The following is an 18082-nucleotide window of genomic DNA, read 5'->3' on the forward strand; positions in this document are numbered from 1 at the left end:
GGATAAAGGGTAAAAAAGGTAAAGGGAGAAAAAGTGTGTTGAGTCATAAAAGATGGAGCTAAAGGAAATGTTTAAGCCATTCGAGGAGCTTCTGACCATGTGGGTGAGTAATGGGAATAACTGTGACATGTTGAAGTTGGTCTAGTTCATGTAGTATTGAGCATATAACTGGCCATCGTTGGGACCAAGAGAGTGCTAGATTTGAGGGTACCTAGGGTCGAGATGGAAGCATATTCAGAAGGAATGACAGAGGATTTGTAATGGTTTCAGGCATATAGAGGCGTTGGTGCATATTGAGGCAAGTAATGGCGTGTTTGCGTGTGAACTTGAACATAGGGTGTTTGGGACACGGATGTGGCTTTCCACCAGGTAACCAACCTAGCCTCCACCGTATATATCGACTACGTTCTGCATAGGACATGGGTAGCCATAAGATAGGGTCCAAAGATACGGATCTACGGCAACTTGAAATAAGTTTGTAATGCCCACTTTGTTGGAGCTTTTCTAGAGATTGTTGCAGGAAGCGTTTTTTGGCTGTTTTGAACATGTGCTTATCCAGTTCCTCTCCTGTAGAAGGTAAGCTTTGCCAGAGAGAGGTCTTGGAAAGGAGGAACCATTGATGTCCACGAATATGTCGAATGTGTGGTATTAGTCGACATAACAGTGCATCGTCAGGTAAGTGTAAGGACCTATAAAGGAACTGTGCTTGTAAAATGTGAACCCGATCTGCCATAAGGGGAAGTTTAGCTAGGCGAAGCATCACTTTGGTGGAGGTTTTTCCACGGGCACCATAGATCGTACGGATGCATGTATCTTGCACATCTTCAATGGATTTCAGCTGGGTATTAGTGAAGCGGTTGATTGCCAAGCCATATTCAAGCTGTGGTCGAACTATATGAGCGTAAAATCTGGTTGAAAGGAGCCTAGAGAAGCCAGAGGGGTTAATACCAATTGACTTCAGTACGTTCATCGTGGCTAATGCCTTAGAGGAGTTGCGTCTAATCAGTTCATCTGGGTCTAGGTAACCCCCTGGTTTAAATGGTACACCTAGATAGGCAAAAGAGGTTACTTGTGGCAGGGCTTGGTTATAAATGGTATATGATATTGGCTCCAGCTGATTGTCCAATATGACACATTTAGAGGGATTCCATCGGTACCCCATTTGTAGGCTATGCTCTTCACACTTACGTAGCAGATCAGTCATAGTCGTACGTTCAGCTATTAGCACCACGTCATCTGCATAGAGTAAGCAGTTTACGAGCGGTATCGTTTCTAATGGCGACATGTCGGTGGTGATGGCCTGGGGTCGTAATTGGGCTGGAAGCTGGTTTATATAGACGGAATAGAGATACGGTGAGAGGATAGGGCCTTGAAGCACGCCTGTTTTCGGGTGAAAACGACGAGAGGTCGTATTAGAGAGAAGGATTTCGATTTGCACATCGTCAAAAAGGCACCGTAACAGTTGAGCATGGGAGGTGAGACGCAACGGCTCAGAGTGTCCCATACGAAACTGCGATTGACTGTGTCATATGTGGACTTGATATCAAGAAATGCTAAGACAGGCTTGACATGGTAGTGTGTACGAAGTACGTGACTAATTTCTGTGAGGCACAGAACCTGATCTAATGCGCTGCGGGATTCTCTAAAGCCACCTTGGGCTATATCAAGGGGTGGTCCGTCGGTTTGTAGAATGTGCAATCATTTTTATGAAAGTGACAATTATTTTTGTGAAAACGCCAATTTCCATAGGTTTGGCTGTATTATTTAAAAATATAATTTAATCGCCATTCTTTATAAAAATATACTATTTTCTATAAATCATTCAGTAGAGCAAATAAAGGTCTTTTGCATTTTATTATTTGCGTGAAAAGAACAAAAAGTATTTTTAATCAATACTCTATATTGAGAGCATACATTTAGGGTATGTCATGGCTTTTAATTTGGAGCCCACTCTTCTAGCTCACTCTTGATATCTCACTTTCTTGTTTAAAAAGATCATACATTTGTAGAATGAATAGGTTTCTTTACGTTAATTTCATAAGTGGTATTTTACAAACTGCATGAATGAATAATGTTAACCTTCTAGCCACTACTTGGGACTAGAGCATATTATTCAGTTTAGTAGAATGCTCTGTTGCCTGTGGCCACAGCATGACTGCGTTGACCAACTGGTAGATGAAATGATATTTTACAATGACTTCCTTTTTGATATTCTTCAAAAAGTCCGATAAATTGACCATCCAATGAAATATAGTAAAGTTCGCAGATTTTGTGCAACACTACGTAAAAATGAAACCATATTTTTTTTCTCTTTTTTTTTTTTTCTTTTGTTTTCAACATTAAATGAACGTTGTTTTATCAGCCTTAGTAGGCGTAGGAACTTCTTATTTTACAATAAAAAATGTTTTGACAGCCATCAAACCATGGGGGGATAAAATGAATGATATGTGCTTCCATCCGGCTAACAATGATGCCCAGGGTAATTTACGCGTTGTCTATTCTGGAATTTCCTCACTTTTGGATCGTCAGCTTTGTGTTTTTGTCAACTTCTTTCAAAATTGCTTGCATGATGTTCTTGGTGCTCCTATTTTGACACTTTTGTTGGCTTCTTTTGGTGTTATGATTGCTATCATGACCATTGAAGGTTCACGTAAAGGTTTTAAAAGATCTCTTCTGGCATTATTCCCTGTATATGGATTGCTGTCCAATGTGATTGGTGTTTCTGTAGTGTTTCCTCTTATTTGGGTACCTCTTAGTGTGTTCTATAGACGACATACAATTTTCAAAAAAGATCATTGGAACATTACTTTGCCCGTGGTTTATGGTATATTTACTGCAATCTATGTCGGTTACGGTCTACCCACTGCTATTCTTCTCTCTCCACTGGTAAAACCTGACACTAAATTAGAGCAAGACATGTTGGCTGCTTGGCACTTTGCACCACTCTTGATTGTTCCTCTTATTCCTATCTTTATAAAGTTCTTTCAACAGCCTTCACCCATAGACAGAGTAAGCGATGAAACTGTAAGAAATCGCCTTTACGTTGTAGAAGGAAAGGACGCATTAGAGAAATCTTATCTTTTATTGGGAATTGTAAATATGCTTATATACTATGGTATGTACTTGATAGTGGCTCACCAAGGTATTCGCATCTGGGATTCTCTTGTTCTGCTCTATCACGCACCAGATAACTTACCGGGCAATGTATCCTTTGGTGATCTCGGACAGATATTAGCAACGCGTACAATTGTAGTAGATTATGTTGTGCTATCTATTGGATTTGTTATTTGGGCTTTATTTGATGGCGGAATAAGGCCAGCTGCTACTGTTGCACTTATCATGCCTGTAGTTGGTCCTGCTGCTGCCATTTCTTTCTATGCTTATCACAGAGAAAGTTCAGTTCAAAATTTGGCTTCAACTAATCCAACATTTGAGAAGGAAGTAAATCAGACTTCATCAAATAGCAAAAAATAATAAACTTGTAGAGAGATAAAAATGTATACATAGCATTAATAAATCAAGAATATATTTTATTGAATGTTCAGTACTTTTTGGACTGCTTGTAACACGCGGTCATGAATAGATGCCTTGGAGGCAATAACTCCCTTGTTCTTTTCCAATGTACGGCCAATTGAGAAATCCAAAGGTTGGCCATAAATGTCAGTTACTTTTCCTCCAGCTTCAGTAACGAGCACATTGCCTGATGCATGGTCCTATTTGAATGATCATTTTAATATCAACCCACTGCCTGTTTGTATTTTCTACTAACCCAGATCTTTTCTACATAAGTCTTGCTGGTGGGAAGACGCAAGTAGATATCTGCATCACCTCTAGAGATAGAGCAGTACTTTGCCTGACTGTCCATACGTACAGGAGTACGTGTAATACCCAAAAGCTTGGCTATTTCTTCAGCATCTCCGTGTGAAGAGTGACCGGCTTCAACGGATTCACAGAATGTGGATTGTTCAGTAGAAGAGATGTCTGCGAATTGAATACGAGTTTCATTATCATTGGAGAAGCTTCGCTTTTTATGTGTGGATGAATAAGTACGTAGGTAATTTTTTATGTTTTCAAATCATCTTCTTACCTGATATGCACCTTGGTTGCGAACAGCAATAAACAAACTTCCTTTTTCTCCTTCAGGTTCGTTGTGGTTTAATGGTAAGTTAGGACAACCGATGACACCGAGTTGTACAACACCATCTTCAATTAAAGCAAGACATACAGCATATTGACCACCACGTAAGAATCCCTTTGTTCCATCAATAGGATCCAAAGCCCAATGTCGTCCCTTGGGTCCTCCAGCATAGTTGCCTCGGTCAATGGCATCCAAAATCTTTTTTTTTTGTGTTATTTATAAGCAAAAAAAAAGCACTTATCTTTTTATACCTGCTGTTCAGAAAGTTTTTCGTTTTCACTTAATACACCATTTGTTAAGGAAACTACCTTCTCTCTCAAAACTTTACCACTTTCACCTTGCAAATCTTTTGAGTCTTCTTCACCAATGATAGGGTCATTGGGGAAGTCCTTGTGAAGGTATGTATTAATGATGGCTTGGGCCGAGAAGTCAGCGACTGTAAGTATAATTTAATATACGTTTTGTTTGTAGGTTCTTTATTATCCTTTGTACCTGTTACGGGAGATTTATCGTTTTTTGTCAAGGTTTCATTAGCAACCAAATGTTGAAAGACTGATTGACATACTTTGGAAGCAGTCAAAACAGCACGAATGGCTGTGGCTCTCTCTTGTAAATAGGCTATAAAGTATGAATATCAGCCTTTTCTTGTCTTTAATTGAATGGCTTAGTATCAGTTCTCATTTTTTTTATTTACCAGACATGAAATAAAGATGCATTTTGTGATATTGCGTGCTTTGTCTTAAAAAGTAGATGTATTAAGGCTCCGACTGATATTGATTGTAGAAAAGTGAAAGGGAAAGACTATGTTAAGCAAGGAGCAAATGACAAAACACGGAAGCATAAAAGCTAAGTTACCGAATTTCCCAACGCATTGTGATAATTTAACCGAAAATTTCTGCTTAAAAATTACAAGTTGTTTACATTAAAAAAAAAAAAAAAAAAAAAAAAAAAAAAAAAAAAAAAACTTTTTTTGTTATTAAAAGTTAAGCTGCTAGTTTTTTTTATTCTTCTTAAGCTCCTTTAAGCCAACATCTATTACCACAAGTATCATAGTGTGAGCTTTTGTGTTCACTCAAACCTGTTTTTATGATTTGTTTAGAGAAGGGATCTCATGAAACTTAATAGTAAATTTTAAAAGAATTAGTATAATATAAATCATGACTATGTGTATCTTGGAAAATGGGATATAAATTTAATCCAGTAATAAAATAAATAAACACTAGCTTTATTTTAGTAATAGAGAAGATATGTCTGATATATTTATTGACTACTATTTCATTCTCAGATGATCTACTCAGTATAATAAATAAGAGTTTCTAAGCAAACATCTCCAATTATCCAACCTACAAATAACTTGTATTAAGCTTATTTATAAATAATAATCCCTTGATATTATCTGAGGCGAAGCTCAATTTCCTTGCATAAACTAAAAAAATTAGCTTTTATTAAAACGTCCACTGATTTGGCATGATCGGTTATTCAAGATGACTAACTACACTACCAATAGACATTGCTTATTTTTTATGATTCAAATTCTCGTCACAAAAGAACCCTTTCAATATAAATCATCCCATCTACTTTGTTTTTTTTCACTTTTTTCACTTATTTTGATTTTGTATCTCTTCATGCTTGGGTCTATCACAAGTCGTGTCGTAAGTTCAACATTATTCAATGGAGAGCAAAATGGTTAATCTTTTATCTTAGATAAGCAGCAGTTATCCATCAACTGTCGCTCGCCGTTTATTGGCTAATCAAGCTGCATCTTCCACATCAGCCATCTCATTTAAAAAGCATATCCGTCAACGTCGTTATGGACCTGTTCCTGCTGCACCTCCACCCACTGCCGAAGATGCTGTAACCAACATTTTGTACAATACACCTGCTCCTAGTAAAGAGCCTGAAAGTCGTCACATCTTGAATTGCTTAGTCCAAAATGAACCTGGTGTTCTCAGTCGCGTCTCTGGTATCTTGGCTGGCCGTGGATTCAATATTGAATCATTGGTTGTTGCAAAAACAGAGGTACCGGATCTCTCTCGTATGACTGTTATCTTTGATGGTTATAATGTACAAATTGAACAAGCAAGACGTCAATTGGAAGATTTGGTAAGTGGAAGAGACCGTAGGATGAGTTCCTCCTTTTCTGATGAGATAGGTATAGGTTCCTGTTTGGGCAGTTTTGGATTACACAAAAACAAAATTGGTAGAGCGGGAGCTTTTATTGATTAAAGTATCTATTCTCGGCCCTGAACACTTGCACGAACAATTGCCTACTACTAAATTGGATAATAAGGTTGAATATGAAGATGAAAACATTAATCGATATGAAAGTGTAAAAATTCTTAGAAGACATGAAAAGGAGAGTAAAGCATTAAACCATTATTTTATTAGGAAAAACACATTGCTCCTTCCGATACCCTTCGCGAGACATTCTCGCATTTGCGCGCTTTGACTGAATTGACTCGCCTCTTTGATGGTAAGGTAGTGGACGTCTCATCAGATTCGGTTATTATCGAATTGTGTGCTAAATCAGAACGCTTATCATCGTTCATGAAACTTTGTAAGCCTTTTGGTATCCTTGAAGCATCAAGAACAGGTAAAAAAAATCGAAAAAGAAAGCAACAATCCTTGGCATTGCTAATTCCTTTTATTTAGGTGTGATGGCCATGCCTAGATCTCCTGTACACGACCATTATGAACCACAGACTGAGCATTCTTACGAAGAAACTGAAGCTGTTGATGCTACCACACTTCCTCCTGGATAAATTTACTCTACAACGCATTTGTTGATTAAATGCAGTCTCACTTAATTTTCTATTGAAAAAATGCTTTGTATAAAATTCGTATAATCATCAAAATAAACATGATTAAGCTTATGCTCATGTTGAGCAACTAATTAATAGCTCATAAGCTTATTTTTACTTATAGCAAAAAGAGAGATTGGATCAAGTGTACTACATTTTAAATAATGGCCGCAAACCTCATCGTTTAGATTACTGGACATCTCAGAGATCACTCTCCTTGTCTTTGCAAAAGCGTTAGTTGCTTTATTAGTATACTGTTCGTTAAATGATCATTTTAATCGATACAAACTTCTTAACTAGCTTTGCTTCAAAAGCTTGTAATCTTTATTCTAAGCATCATATTTGTTAAATAGAAATAAGTACTACATGTGCATGTAGTTTTTAATTTTTTTTTTTTTTTTTTTTTTTTTTTTTTTTACTGCGTAAATACTTTATTAAAACAAAAACAAAAGTTTTTCAAGCCTTTGCACTCTTTATTGCCTGCGCTTGCCCTTCAATTTCTTTCTGCTTTTTTCTATTTTTTCCCCATAGTATTCTTCATACTGGTCGTCCTTGAATCGTGAATCAACTTCCTGATGTTTTCTTTTGCGTTGGGGATTAAACGAGCCAACCGAAAGAAGCGATTGCCATGTAGTGGCAGAGTCATAGAAGACAGGGTTTCCTCTTGTCAGGAAGTCTTCAGATATATCACCGTGCTCATTTAAGTCTGGCTTTGGTAAATATTGGGCCAAGTGCTTCTTGCTTTCTTCATCTAACTTATCCAAGATTTGAGGGACAAGATTCTATTAAATAAAGTTTTAGCTTGACGAACAACAAAAAGACCAGTTCCATTTCTTACTTTAAGATTTGCCACTACCAATGGACTATCTTTATCTTGCAATAGATTATTGATTTTGGAGGAAGATGTATTTTGTGTATTTACAATTAATTGGTTATCATTATTATTGGGAGAATTTACAATGCTTTCTGTCTCTGTACAAGTTGGAGTATATTCCTCATCGCTATTATTTCCGGATTCATGTTGATCATGTCTCACGGTATTCTTTTTTACATTTTTCCTGTTGGATATTGGTTCTAGGCATTCTTTTTCAATTCGTTTTAGTTCAACTTTTGCTCGATTAATATATTCGTGTTCAGCTTTTGCTTTTAACATACGGTCTCTATGATTTTTTTCCAGCTCATCAATAGCTTGGGAGGTAGATTCGAGTTCTGCTTTTGCTTGCTTGATACGTTCAACGTAGAGTTGCTCTTCATTAGCTTTGGTTTTTCTAAAGCGCTCAAGTTCTTCTTTTTTTTCTTCTAAGCATCTTTGGGAATCATCCACTGAACGAATAAGTTCTTGGTATGCGTATCGTTGCTTTTCAATTTCTTCTTCAATACAAAATAATTCTACTTTTGCTTGATTGATACGATCTTCTTCTTTTCGTGCCAATTTAATATACTTCAGCGCCAGGTCCTTGTATGTATTTGTGTGCCTGATAACACGTTCATATACAAGTATTTCTTGGTTGGCAGATTCAAGTTGAATACGGTTTGCAAATTCAATTTCTTGTTCAATATGCTCCTGATAAATTCTTTCTCGCTCATCCCTTGCCTTCTTGGCGCATTCTTCTTCAAGCTGCATGATTTTGATCAATTGCATTTTTGATCGTTCAAGCTCGACCTGATCTTGAAGAGTGCGAAGCTGATCAAAAGAGCTTGGCTGATTAGAAGAGGAAGGTTGTAAGCCTGTAATTTCAGCGCACTGGCTTTGCTCAATTTTGCTACAAATATCTTGCTCCGTTTGGTCGTGAGTGCACAGCTGAATGTGCTGTTGCACGAATTCTTCAATGTATTGCAGCATGTATCTTTGAGATTGTGATTGACACTCAATTTGGTCATGTTGTTGCATCTTTGCTTGTATATACTCTTGAATTTGAGAAATGTTGACGCTATGGATATCGATTTGATTATATTTTTGACCCAAAAATTGAAGGGATGCTTGGATAAAACCTTCAACATATACTTTGTTCAACTCTTGCTGATAATTATTGGTATGGTTGTAAGCTTGCTTTTTAACATATTGTCTTTCATATTGCACTTGATATCTTTCTTGAAATTGGCCTAGCTTTGCGTTTACAGCCTTCAGTAACTCTTCAATGTATCGTTTTACACGCAATTTTCGTGTTTCGTAGGTAGGAGGCTCTGAAGGGTAGCGATTTATCGTGGGGTCCCATTCAGGCTGGTTTGGATAAAAGATGGGGGTGTTGTTGGAAGTGAAGTTGTCATAGCAAGCTGTTGCTTCGGGTGGTACAAGATGAGAGGTGACCTCATCCTGAGTGGGTGAAGATAAGCGGCTGCAATCGTTTTGGATTGCTGGTTCATGGGCGGGTATTAAGTATGAGGTATCTTTGTAGTAATCAGCAAGCGAAGGAGATTTACAGATATTGCGCGGTAATTTTTGATTAGTCGTTCCTTGGGTCATTAAGTAGAAGATTGCAATAAGAAAAGAAAATAATAAAAAAAAAGAGGGAAAAAAGAGCTGTGTGAGTTTTGTAGCTTTTTTTTGAAGCACAAAGTATATAAAGCAAATATATTTTTAAATAGTACTAGCCAAAGTTTCTTATCTTTTGTTTATTTTTGCTTTGAAGTGAGAGAAAAAAAAAGTAAATAAAAAAAACACACACCCTTTAAGTTGGCGTCATTTATATTTAAACACAGATGATACAATAAACAATAAATTCTAAACCATTTGAATAGTTTTGAAGCAGAAATAAACTAAACTGCCTGATTCATAATGACAATCAAAAACGATTATGTGATATTTCATGCTATAGCATAAATATAAAGATAATTTATCTCCATGTTTCCTTTAGCAGTTATACACGCAGTTTCCTTAAATCCAAAGATTACATAGAAAAAAAGAAGCATGGTTTGTACAAAACATCATTGTGCTCAAACAAGTAGTGATGGGCTGAGCAGCCAGACTTGTTTTTTAACTTGACTTAATTGCTTGGATGTATAGTTTATAATTTAGGAAAAGAGAAGCTAGCGAAAACATAGTCCCAAATTGAATAGAAGATGGCCTTTATTATGCAAAGAGAATATGGTCGCTCATCTCCATAAATAAATGCTTGCTGCTATAAGGGGGATAGGAATAATCTGTTTTATAAAAATCACAAGCTTTTGTTTGTGGTTGCATAATTTATTATGGGCTTGGTTCTAGACACAGTCGAAACCAATTAAAAAGTATTAATAAATCTAAACTATCTATAAACGATATCAGCGCATTGTTGTTTAAAATAAGCTTTGATGTTGTGGAATGCATGCAATAAAACTAGGTTATAAGAATAAAAAGTTATATGTAAAGATCCAAAGAGTTACAAAGTATTCTTTGCTCTTTAGTTCTCTATTGCGTTGATCTTTTTTGAATAACGATTTCTAATTACACTCGACGTCACTTTTATGACAAGGTTCAAATATAAACTTGCTTTCTAAAAATCAATACTTTTTGTTTTGGGCTTACATGCTTAAATGATTTCAATGAAAGCTTGGGAATAAGTTTTAGCAAACTTCTTTTCATTATGGTTGTTAGTTTGATATTAGTATATTATAGGTTAATTTATAAATTAAGTAAAACTCGTATGTTAAAACAAACAAAAGCTTTATTTGGTTTGGTATGCTTTTAAATATAAATGAAGCAAGCATGTAAGGTATTTTTAATGAAGGTATGATGGTGTTGTATAATGCAGTGTTATATAATAATCTATAATTTTTTCTTTACAAGTGGCATTTTTGCATCGTTTTCAGCTTTTTTCATTTTTACAACAACATGGTTGCCTGCTTCATCCACACTGACAAACATATCACCGTCCATAAATCCAGGCAAGGGTGATCTAGATCGACTACTAGATGATTTACTAGAAGATCTAGTTGAGGCTAAACTACTGCTAGTACCTCCTCCACCTCCACGAAGAGCAATGCGGCCAGATGGGGATAATGAACGAATGGTTTGTAGATAGCTTTCTTGGAATGGTGATTGCTCTTTTTTAATATCCATTGGTAGATCAAATTTACTGGAAGTACCTTCTGCTAAACCATGATCTGCCGAAAAAAATAGTGTTAAATTGTGTCTATTACTTAATAAAGTTTTAAACAGGGTCTTTTTACCTCGTAAAAACCTATTAAAGCTTTAGTAAACAAGATATGTTATAAAGCACATAAAAACTTACTTGGATAACTCCACCCATCCACCGCCTACACGAACCATCACCAGCTGACTAGGCAAAATTCGACAATAAACAAGCCTTGGGTTCTCATCTCCAAACCAATATTTTCCTACTTCACCGGGTATCATCTTGACAGTGACACGGTTTGGGCTGGCATTCACGATATGACTCAGCTCCACATCAAGAGGATTCTTAGGATCAGGAATATACATAGGCTTGCCATTGTTTAGATGGGATGATGTATTTGTAGCCTTTTTGTGATTAGGCTCATTAGCTGTAACACGTTTATGCAAGGGCGATGGAGTAGCAGGTGAGGAAGAGCCGTTAAGGTTCGTGGTAACATTTGATCTCCTACTGTGAGTTGCAGGCGAAGGCGCTGGTGGCAGGACACGACGAGGTCGGGAAGCAGCAAGCTTGTTGAAAAACTCATTGTTCAGCTGGTTGATGCTATCTTGTAATTCGCGTTCACGAGCAGCAGCGGCTGCCTTGACTGAAGCCCATTTTTTTGTTCCAATGGCCAACCATTTCTCTGCGCGGCTGTGATCATCCGAAGACTGTTTCTTGGATTCTACACGAGCTTGTTCGAGGATATGCATGATGTTGGGCTGGTGGAGTTTATAAGAAGCAATAAGAGAGCGCAGCAAGGCTTGAAGGTTTGACTTGATATTCTTGTCACTAGTCATGTTCACATTTCTAGGTGAAGCGTTGTCAATAGCTGCATTGAGCAAGCTAATTTCTACTTCAAAGCTTTCCACCAACTTATTTAATCCAGACAGGTCTCCTTGATCATACACTTCGTTCTTCTTGGAGCTAATAAACTCATTAAGTTGACGAATGGTCTCCGTCATCTCCTGATGAAGTTTATTGATCTCCTCATCCTGCTGCATACTATTAGTTGAAGTAAAGAAAGCAGATAAAAGTTCTTGTAAGTCATTCTCTTTTGTAGGTAATACAGCATCATAATGTTGGCAGAGCGTATCAAACTCGGTAAACAATGAATCTTTTTTATCTGATTGAAGGGCTTGAAGTTTTTTGGTTATTTCTTGAACAAATTGGATAATCTCTTTCAATTTGGATACGATACGTTGGCGTTCAATCACTTTTTCATAAGTAGCCCTTGCCTCCTTTCCAAGTTCCTTTGCCTTATTAATGTTATCAAATACACATGCAGTTGATATGTTGATGGATTCTTTGATACCAGATTCTCGATCATGAGAGAGTAAGACTTTGTCAAGATGGATGGATCCAGTAGCAGCAACAAATTCAGCAGCTTGTTCATCCAAGAACTCAATGTGTCGTTCAATATCAGACAGAGCTACTTCATTGTCACCAATGTCACTGGCTGTCTTCACAATGTAGGTAATATCAGCAATAATTTGTTTCTCTAATTCCTTAAATGTAGACACTTGCTTTAGAGAAGCAATATACCTTTCTTCGGAAGCAATCGTCTCTATTAATAGTGCCAGTATGTCATCCATGGGCTTCAGCAGTGTATCTGTATCAGGAAATTGGTACACAGAGTTGAGTTCTTGGCATTGAATTGCTTTAAGATCATCCAACTGCGTTTGACAGTCCTTTGCAACTGCTTTGCTCGCTTCGATAATTTGGTTGCATCTTTCCAATAAGACATCAATCTTGCCTTGATAACTTTCTGACCATACAGTCTCCTTACTATGCTTGTCCAAAGCATCCTTCTGTCGATGACTAAGCTGTGATAATTGATCTATAGCTTGTTGGATGTGGTCAATCAATTTAAGCTTATTCTTGTCTTTGATTCTAGTTGAAGTGTTTTCCTTTAATTGTTTTAATTGTTGAACAAGTTCAGAGTGCAAGCTTTCAAAGGCTGTCAAGTTGTCTTGATCATTCAATAACTCTTGAGACGAGATAACCAAGTCATTCGAAAGAGTAGTATCTATAGCCACCAATTGACATTCAATTTGAACCAATTGATCATATTCAGTAACACTTTCTATTTTGGATTTAATAGTATTCATATCTTGTTCAACATTTGACAATCCATTAAAGTATTGGATCCATGTGGATGTGCGAGATACGAGAGAAGCAACAACAGATTCAAAAGATAAGAGCTCCGACCAAGCTTTCTCTAGTATCGCCTGTGCATCATTTGAATAATCAACTTTTTCACTTTGAATTGTCTTCAGCTGAAGACAGACATCTTCATGAATATCTTTCAAATATTCCATTTTACCAAAAGAATCTTTATATTCTGACACAAGGCTTTGATGCTGGCTTTCCCGTGCGGCGCTTGATTCAAGAGTGATATGTCTATACTGCTGTTCAATACGTTTGAAGCTTTCGAGGTAATTTTGCACTTTGCCTTGAAGCGATTGTATATCAGCAAGGTACTTGCTTGTCAGCTGTGTAAGGATAAGTGTCTTTTGGAGTTGATTAAGCTGTACATTGATTTTTTCAATCATTATTGATCCTTGATGAAGCAGCACTGCAAGTTCTTGAGACTGTTCTGTACCAAGGTGTTCTTTGTTGATTTCCAAGTCTGCCTTATACTGAGAACCAGATGCGTCTAATTGAACAGTTTGGGCTTGCCAAGCAGCTATGTTTTTTTCAATTACATCTGAATCCACAGTAAAAATGTTCTCGAAAAGTTCCTTTGTAGATTGCAGCCATGTGCTTAGTTTATATTTCATCAAGGCATACTGCTTATAATGGTTGGCCTCCTCCACGCTCGATATCAACTCGCTCCAGTTTTGGCTCAGACGATTGTATGTAGGATGCACAACATCTACAAGCTCTTGTACCAAATCTTCGTTATCTTCTTGGCTTTGAACTTGATCCAATGACTTGTCTTCAAAAGTAGATTTGCACTTTTCATAAGCAGATGTCAATAAGGCAAAACTAGTTTCGTTTGCTTTCATAGCCTGTTGAATACTCATGATTTCACTCAGAGACTTCTCTAATGCCTCGATCCCTTCAGCATGAGCATAGGTAAGCAGTATTTCATGACGAGCATGTATCCAACTCTCTGTATGAGCCGCCTGCTTTTTGAAAGTGTGAATTGATAGTCGACGACGAGAGACACGTTCTCTAGTGGCTAACAGTTGTTCTAGACTTGACCATATTTCATTCAATCGAGCATTTCGTGTATCAATAGTCTCATGAATAGCAGCATTGGTTGCTTCATCCACCATCTTAACTTCTGCTGATATGTATTTTGATGAACGGACAGGATAAGGAATGCTTTCTGCTAACTGACAACGGACATCTTCAATACCAGCTTTAAATTTCTGTAACCTCTCTGAATGATTCTCCAACAGATTGATCACATCTTTTTCATGTTGGTTACTTGAAGTAATAAATTCTTCACGAATGAGTTCTGCAGATTGTTCCAGCTGTGCTGTTCTCAAGATGAAGGCTGATACCAAACAACGCTGGGAGACAACGTCGTTTGAAAAGGACAATATATGCTGCATACGACCTTTTGCGATCTCTACATCATTCATTTTCTTTGATTGTGGTACTACGCGTTGATCATAATCTGCTGTATCCTTTGTGAGATTTTCAAACTGAAGCTGAATCGAATTGAGTACCTCTTGATAATTTTCAAACTGAGAATAGAAAGAATACCATTCTGTACGCAGTTGCTCCTCGTCATTATCATGAGCAACTTGTGTTACATCCGCAGCCGTCGTAGCATTCCATCGTGCCTTTTGATCAACAAATCGGTCAATCTCAATCTCCATTTCAGCCAAATAATCCAATGCCTTTTTGACAATTGTTTCCCATGAGACGCGTTGCTTGATGAAGTCAAGTTCCCTAGAGCGAACTGCCACGTTTTCTTGGAATCGATTGCATGATCTTCCGAGTGATTCCATTCTAACCTCTAAATGATCTGGTACAGCCATAGGTCTGGGTAATTTGGGGAAATACTCTATGAACGCATCATAGCTCATGTGGATACTAGGCAGCAGAGACCTTTCGAATTTTGTTTTGAGTGACATCAGTTTAGCCAATTCGCGTTCTAGGACCATCACATCTTCTTCACACAAGTTTTCGCGCGACAACATTTCATTCTTTTTAGCAGTGAATTCCCGCAACTGTTCACCCATCTCTTCTAGACGACGAATACCCAGGCTTAGGTTATTTTCCCAAGCTGTTCTCATTCCGGCTGCTTCCAAGGTGACTGCCTGATCCGACAAACCTTGCTTCAATCGAGCCAAGTGTTCCATGACCTCTCCCAACTGTCTTGCAGCCAAGGATACATCCACATTATGCGATTTTTTCATGGATGCTTCAATCAATTGAACAATATGATCATGAAGCGACTTGACCTTTTCTTGTTCAAAAACCTCAACCTGATTCCATAAGTCCTGTCTAGACTGCTCCAAGTCTTGCAGGTTACCATCAACAAGAAGTGATTCAGCCGAGACCTCAACATGCTGTCTCTTGAGCAACTCAATTTGCTCATCAATCCACTGACGCAGTTGATCTGCTTCTTTTTCATACTGAGCCATCAAATGTTTCATACGATCGGCTTCTCGATAAGTCTGAAGGACGACATCCAGACTCTTCTCAAGGTTCTCCAGGTCCCCCATCTTTTTTTCAAGCAAGGATTTGATCTGTGCACGCACATGAGCGCGATATGTGGCGGCCGCCTCACTGCTCTGCTGACGAAGCCAGTTGCCGCTGTAGACTGGGAAAGGCATATGCTCACCACATTCAGACCAGATGGACTTGATCTCTTGTCTGAATTTGTCAATACGTTCTTCTAACGGAGATTGATCCTGTTCTTCCTCATTCATCCGACGCAGTCTCTTGGATAGTTGTTCCTTGATCTTCTCACCTTCATGGTATGTATCTTGTACACGCATCAAGAACTCGGTAATGGTCGAACGCTGTGCCAAAAGATCTGATGTGTAGACAAGCAATTGTTTGAGGTCGTCATGTTTCAATTTGAGATCTGATTGTTTAAGGGCAATAAACTCTGGAAGGACGCTCTCATCCTCTGTTTGAAAAACAGCCAAGTAGGCCGAAACCATCTCTTGATAACTATCCAAAAGCGCAGACCAAGGGCGATCCCCAATCTCGCTTAGGCGATCTTGCATCCACTGAAAGGATTGAACGAGCTCATGGTCGCCTTGATAAGAAGGTTTATCGGGGTTTTCCTTGGAGGGATCATAGCGGGCTCTTTTGATGTTAAAGTCGCACACCTTCTTGGCCAAAGTGACCATCTGGCCGTGGTATCTTGACCACTGAGTCTCCCATTCGATACGTCTCTTGAGCGCATCCAATTCAAGTCCACGCTGAGCGAGCAAACACGACAAGATAGTGTGTGCTTTCTTGAGGCTCTCGAAGCTGTCGATGCTTGCCTCTTGCTCCAATTCCTGTACGGTCTTGTCCAATTCAATCAGGTCCTCGTTTTCGATTTGAGATAGACGTGAGAGCATTTGATCACGCTCCTTTTCAAGACGATGCAGTTCCTCTTCGTTGATCAGCAAAGCTTCTTCGGAGGAGGAAGTAAAGGAGGAGGCAGAGGAAGAAGAAAGTGACTGGTGGAGTGACTGAGCAATTAAAAGTGGATTCAAGGCTGACTTGGTAAGTGAGGTGATCTTGTCATTGATCCAGGATTGAATGTTTTTGCACAAATCTTGAGCCTCGGTAACTCGCTGCTGAAAGGAGATGCTCTGATAGTGCGAATTCAGTAGCTGATCGAGACCTTCAGCGATCAAGGCCAGCGACATACTGTAGGCATTGATGGTACTCATGATGGCCTCCTTTGTCATTTCATTGCTGTGGTGCATGTCATCTGTCCCCATGGCAGTTTTCATATCTGGCGGGGGAGGGTAAGGAATGCAGGTGGCCGCAGATTGAATCAGACGAGCTGAATCTTGTTTGAAGGAGTAAACCTTATCCATATAGACATCTTGCTGATTAGTGTCCATTTGAATCACATCAGAAGAGAGCTCATCTCGCAATTGCTCACCCAAAGTACGTGATGCTTGAAATTTCTCCACTACGTTAATCACCGACAGGAGCTGTTCTACAATTTTTCTACTAAAAGCTGATTGCTTCATCAAATCTTCAAAGGCAGATTCAAACCCGGTTTGGCGCGATTCCATATGATCCGGTAAGTCATGCATGGACTCCATTTGTTGATAGAGATCCAATATATTCGAGTACAGACCTTGATCAAAGTCAGATAGTTTGCCTTCTAATGCGACCAAAGATTGTATGATATTTTCGATTACTTCCTCTGTGTATAAATCCTCTTTGCCTGACCAACGAGCAATGGAGATGAATTGATTTAATTCTAGATGTGTACTTGAAATCCATTCGACAGCCTGAATGAAATATTGTTCCCACTGGAATCGTAAAGTGAGTAACTGAATGTTTAATGGTTGATGAATGTCAGTATGATTAATTAGTTCAGATATGATGTCGGTGGATATATAATCAAATACATTGATTGCCAATGGATCTAATTGACTGGCGATATCCTCTAATTGTTGATTAATGTAAATAGTATCGTTTAATTGTGGTTGGGGTGTGGTTGGTTGTGATTGAGTGATGGTAAGTATGTCTTGTAATCTCTTCATTTTATGTTCTTCACTTTCTTCTTCTTCAGTGTAGATTTTATTATAAAATTCGCTTATGTACAACATAATAGAAGGTTCGTGTGGATATTCAGTGTCTAGCAGATCTTTTGTATGTAAATATTTTGGGATCCCCAGTTCTCGTTCTGCGGTATCGAATGCTAAATTTAGTAGCTCATGCCATGCTTCTTTCTTGTCTATGCTTTGGATTAAATATGAAAGATTTGGTATCCATTGGGGTTCAACCTTGTGTATTAATAAACAAAATAACAAACCATTTTTCCATGATTTTGAAAAGTCTTGAATGTTTGGTATCATTTCATTTGTTATATAATCTTTTAATTCAACTCTAATCCAATATAATAG

At 38.0% G+C, this 18082-nt stretch overlaps 6 protein-coding genes across 6 annotated transcripts; 2 read left to right on the top strand and 4 right to left on the bottom strand.

The window, feature by feature from the left end:
- Nucleotides 1-211: 211 nt before the first annotated feature.
- Nucleotides 212-1504, bottom strand: RO3G_11574 (uncharacterized protein; the record flags this gene model as incomplete). Its single annotated transcript, XM_067666158.1, has 3 exons — nucleotides 212-891; nucleotides 949-1047; nucleotides 1189-1504. The coding sequence occupies 3 exons, from the start codon at nucleotides 1502-1504 to the stop codon at nucleotides 212-214; spliced, it is 1095 nt and encodes a 364-aa protein (XP_067522259.1).
- Nucleotides 1505-2436: 932 nt separating this feature from the next.
- RO3G_11575 (uncharacterized protein) lies at nucleotides 2437-3474 on the top strand (the record flags this gene model as incomplete). Its single annotated transcript, XM_067666159.1, has 1 exon — nucleotides 2437-3474. One exon carries the CDS (start codon nucleotides 2437-2439, stop codon nucleotides 3472-3474), a length of 1038 nt encoding a protein of 345 aa, XP_067522260.1.
- A 56-nt stretch (nucleotides 3475-3530) lies between these two features.
- On the bottom strand, nucleotides 3531-4839 carry RO3G_11576 (3'(2'),5'-bisphosphate nucleotidase; the record flags this gene model as incomplete). Its single annotated transcript, XM_067666160.1, has 6 exons — nucleotides 3531-3713; nucleotides 3770-4024; nucleotides 4088-4336; nucleotides 4390-4574; nucleotides 4631-4756; nucleotides 4833-4839. The coding sequence occupies 6 exons, from the start codon at nucleotides 4837-4839 to the stop codon at nucleotides 3531-3533; spliced, it is 1005 nt and encodes a 334-aa protein (XP_067522261.1).
- Nucleotides 4840-5763: 924 nt separating this feature from the next.
- On the top strand, nucleotides 5764-6900 carry RO3G_11577 (uncharacterized protein; the record flags this gene model as incomplete). Its single annotated transcript, XM_067666161.1, has 5 exons — nucleotides 5764-5790; nucleotides 5843-6241; nucleotides 6297-6467; nucleotides 6527-6731; nucleotides 6791-6900. The coding sequence occupies 5 exons, from the start codon at nucleotides 5764-5766 to the stop codon at nucleotides 6898-6900; spliced, it is 912 nt and encodes a 303-aa protein (XP_067522262.1).
- A 512-nt stretch (nucleotides 6901-7412) lies between these two features.
- On the bottom strand, nucleotides 7413-9403 carry RO3G_11578 (uncharacterized protein; the record flags this gene model as incomplete). The annotated part of the gene is made up of 2 exons (XM_067666162.1): nucleotides 7413-7721; nucleotides 7778-9403. 2 exons carry the CDS (start codon nucleotides 9401-9403, stop codon nucleotides 7413-7415), a joined length of 1935 nt encoding a protein of 644 aa, XP_067522263.1.
- Nucleotides 9404-10684: 1281 nt separating this feature from the next.
- RO3G_11579 (uncharacterized protein) lies at nucleotides 10685-17719 on the bottom strand (the record flags this gene model as incomplete). The annotated part of the gene is made up of 3 exons (XM_067666163.1): nucleotides 10685-11022; nucleotides 11089-11108; nucleotides 11151-17719. The coding sequence occupies 3 exons, from the start codon at nucleotides 17717-17719 to the stop codon at nucleotides 10685-10687; spliced, it is 6927 nt and encodes a 2308-aa protein (XP_067522264.1).
- Between the last annotated feature and the right edge of the window lie 363 nt (nucleotides 17720-18082).

This window comes from Rhizopus delemar, genomic scaffold (genome assembly GCF_000149305.1).
Source record: "Rhizopus delemar RA 99-880 supercont3.9 genomic scaffold, whole genome shotgun sequence".
Lineage (NCBI taxonomy): Eukaryota > Fungi > Mucoromycota > Mucoromycetes > Mucorales > Rhizopodaceae > Rhizopus > Rhizopus delemar.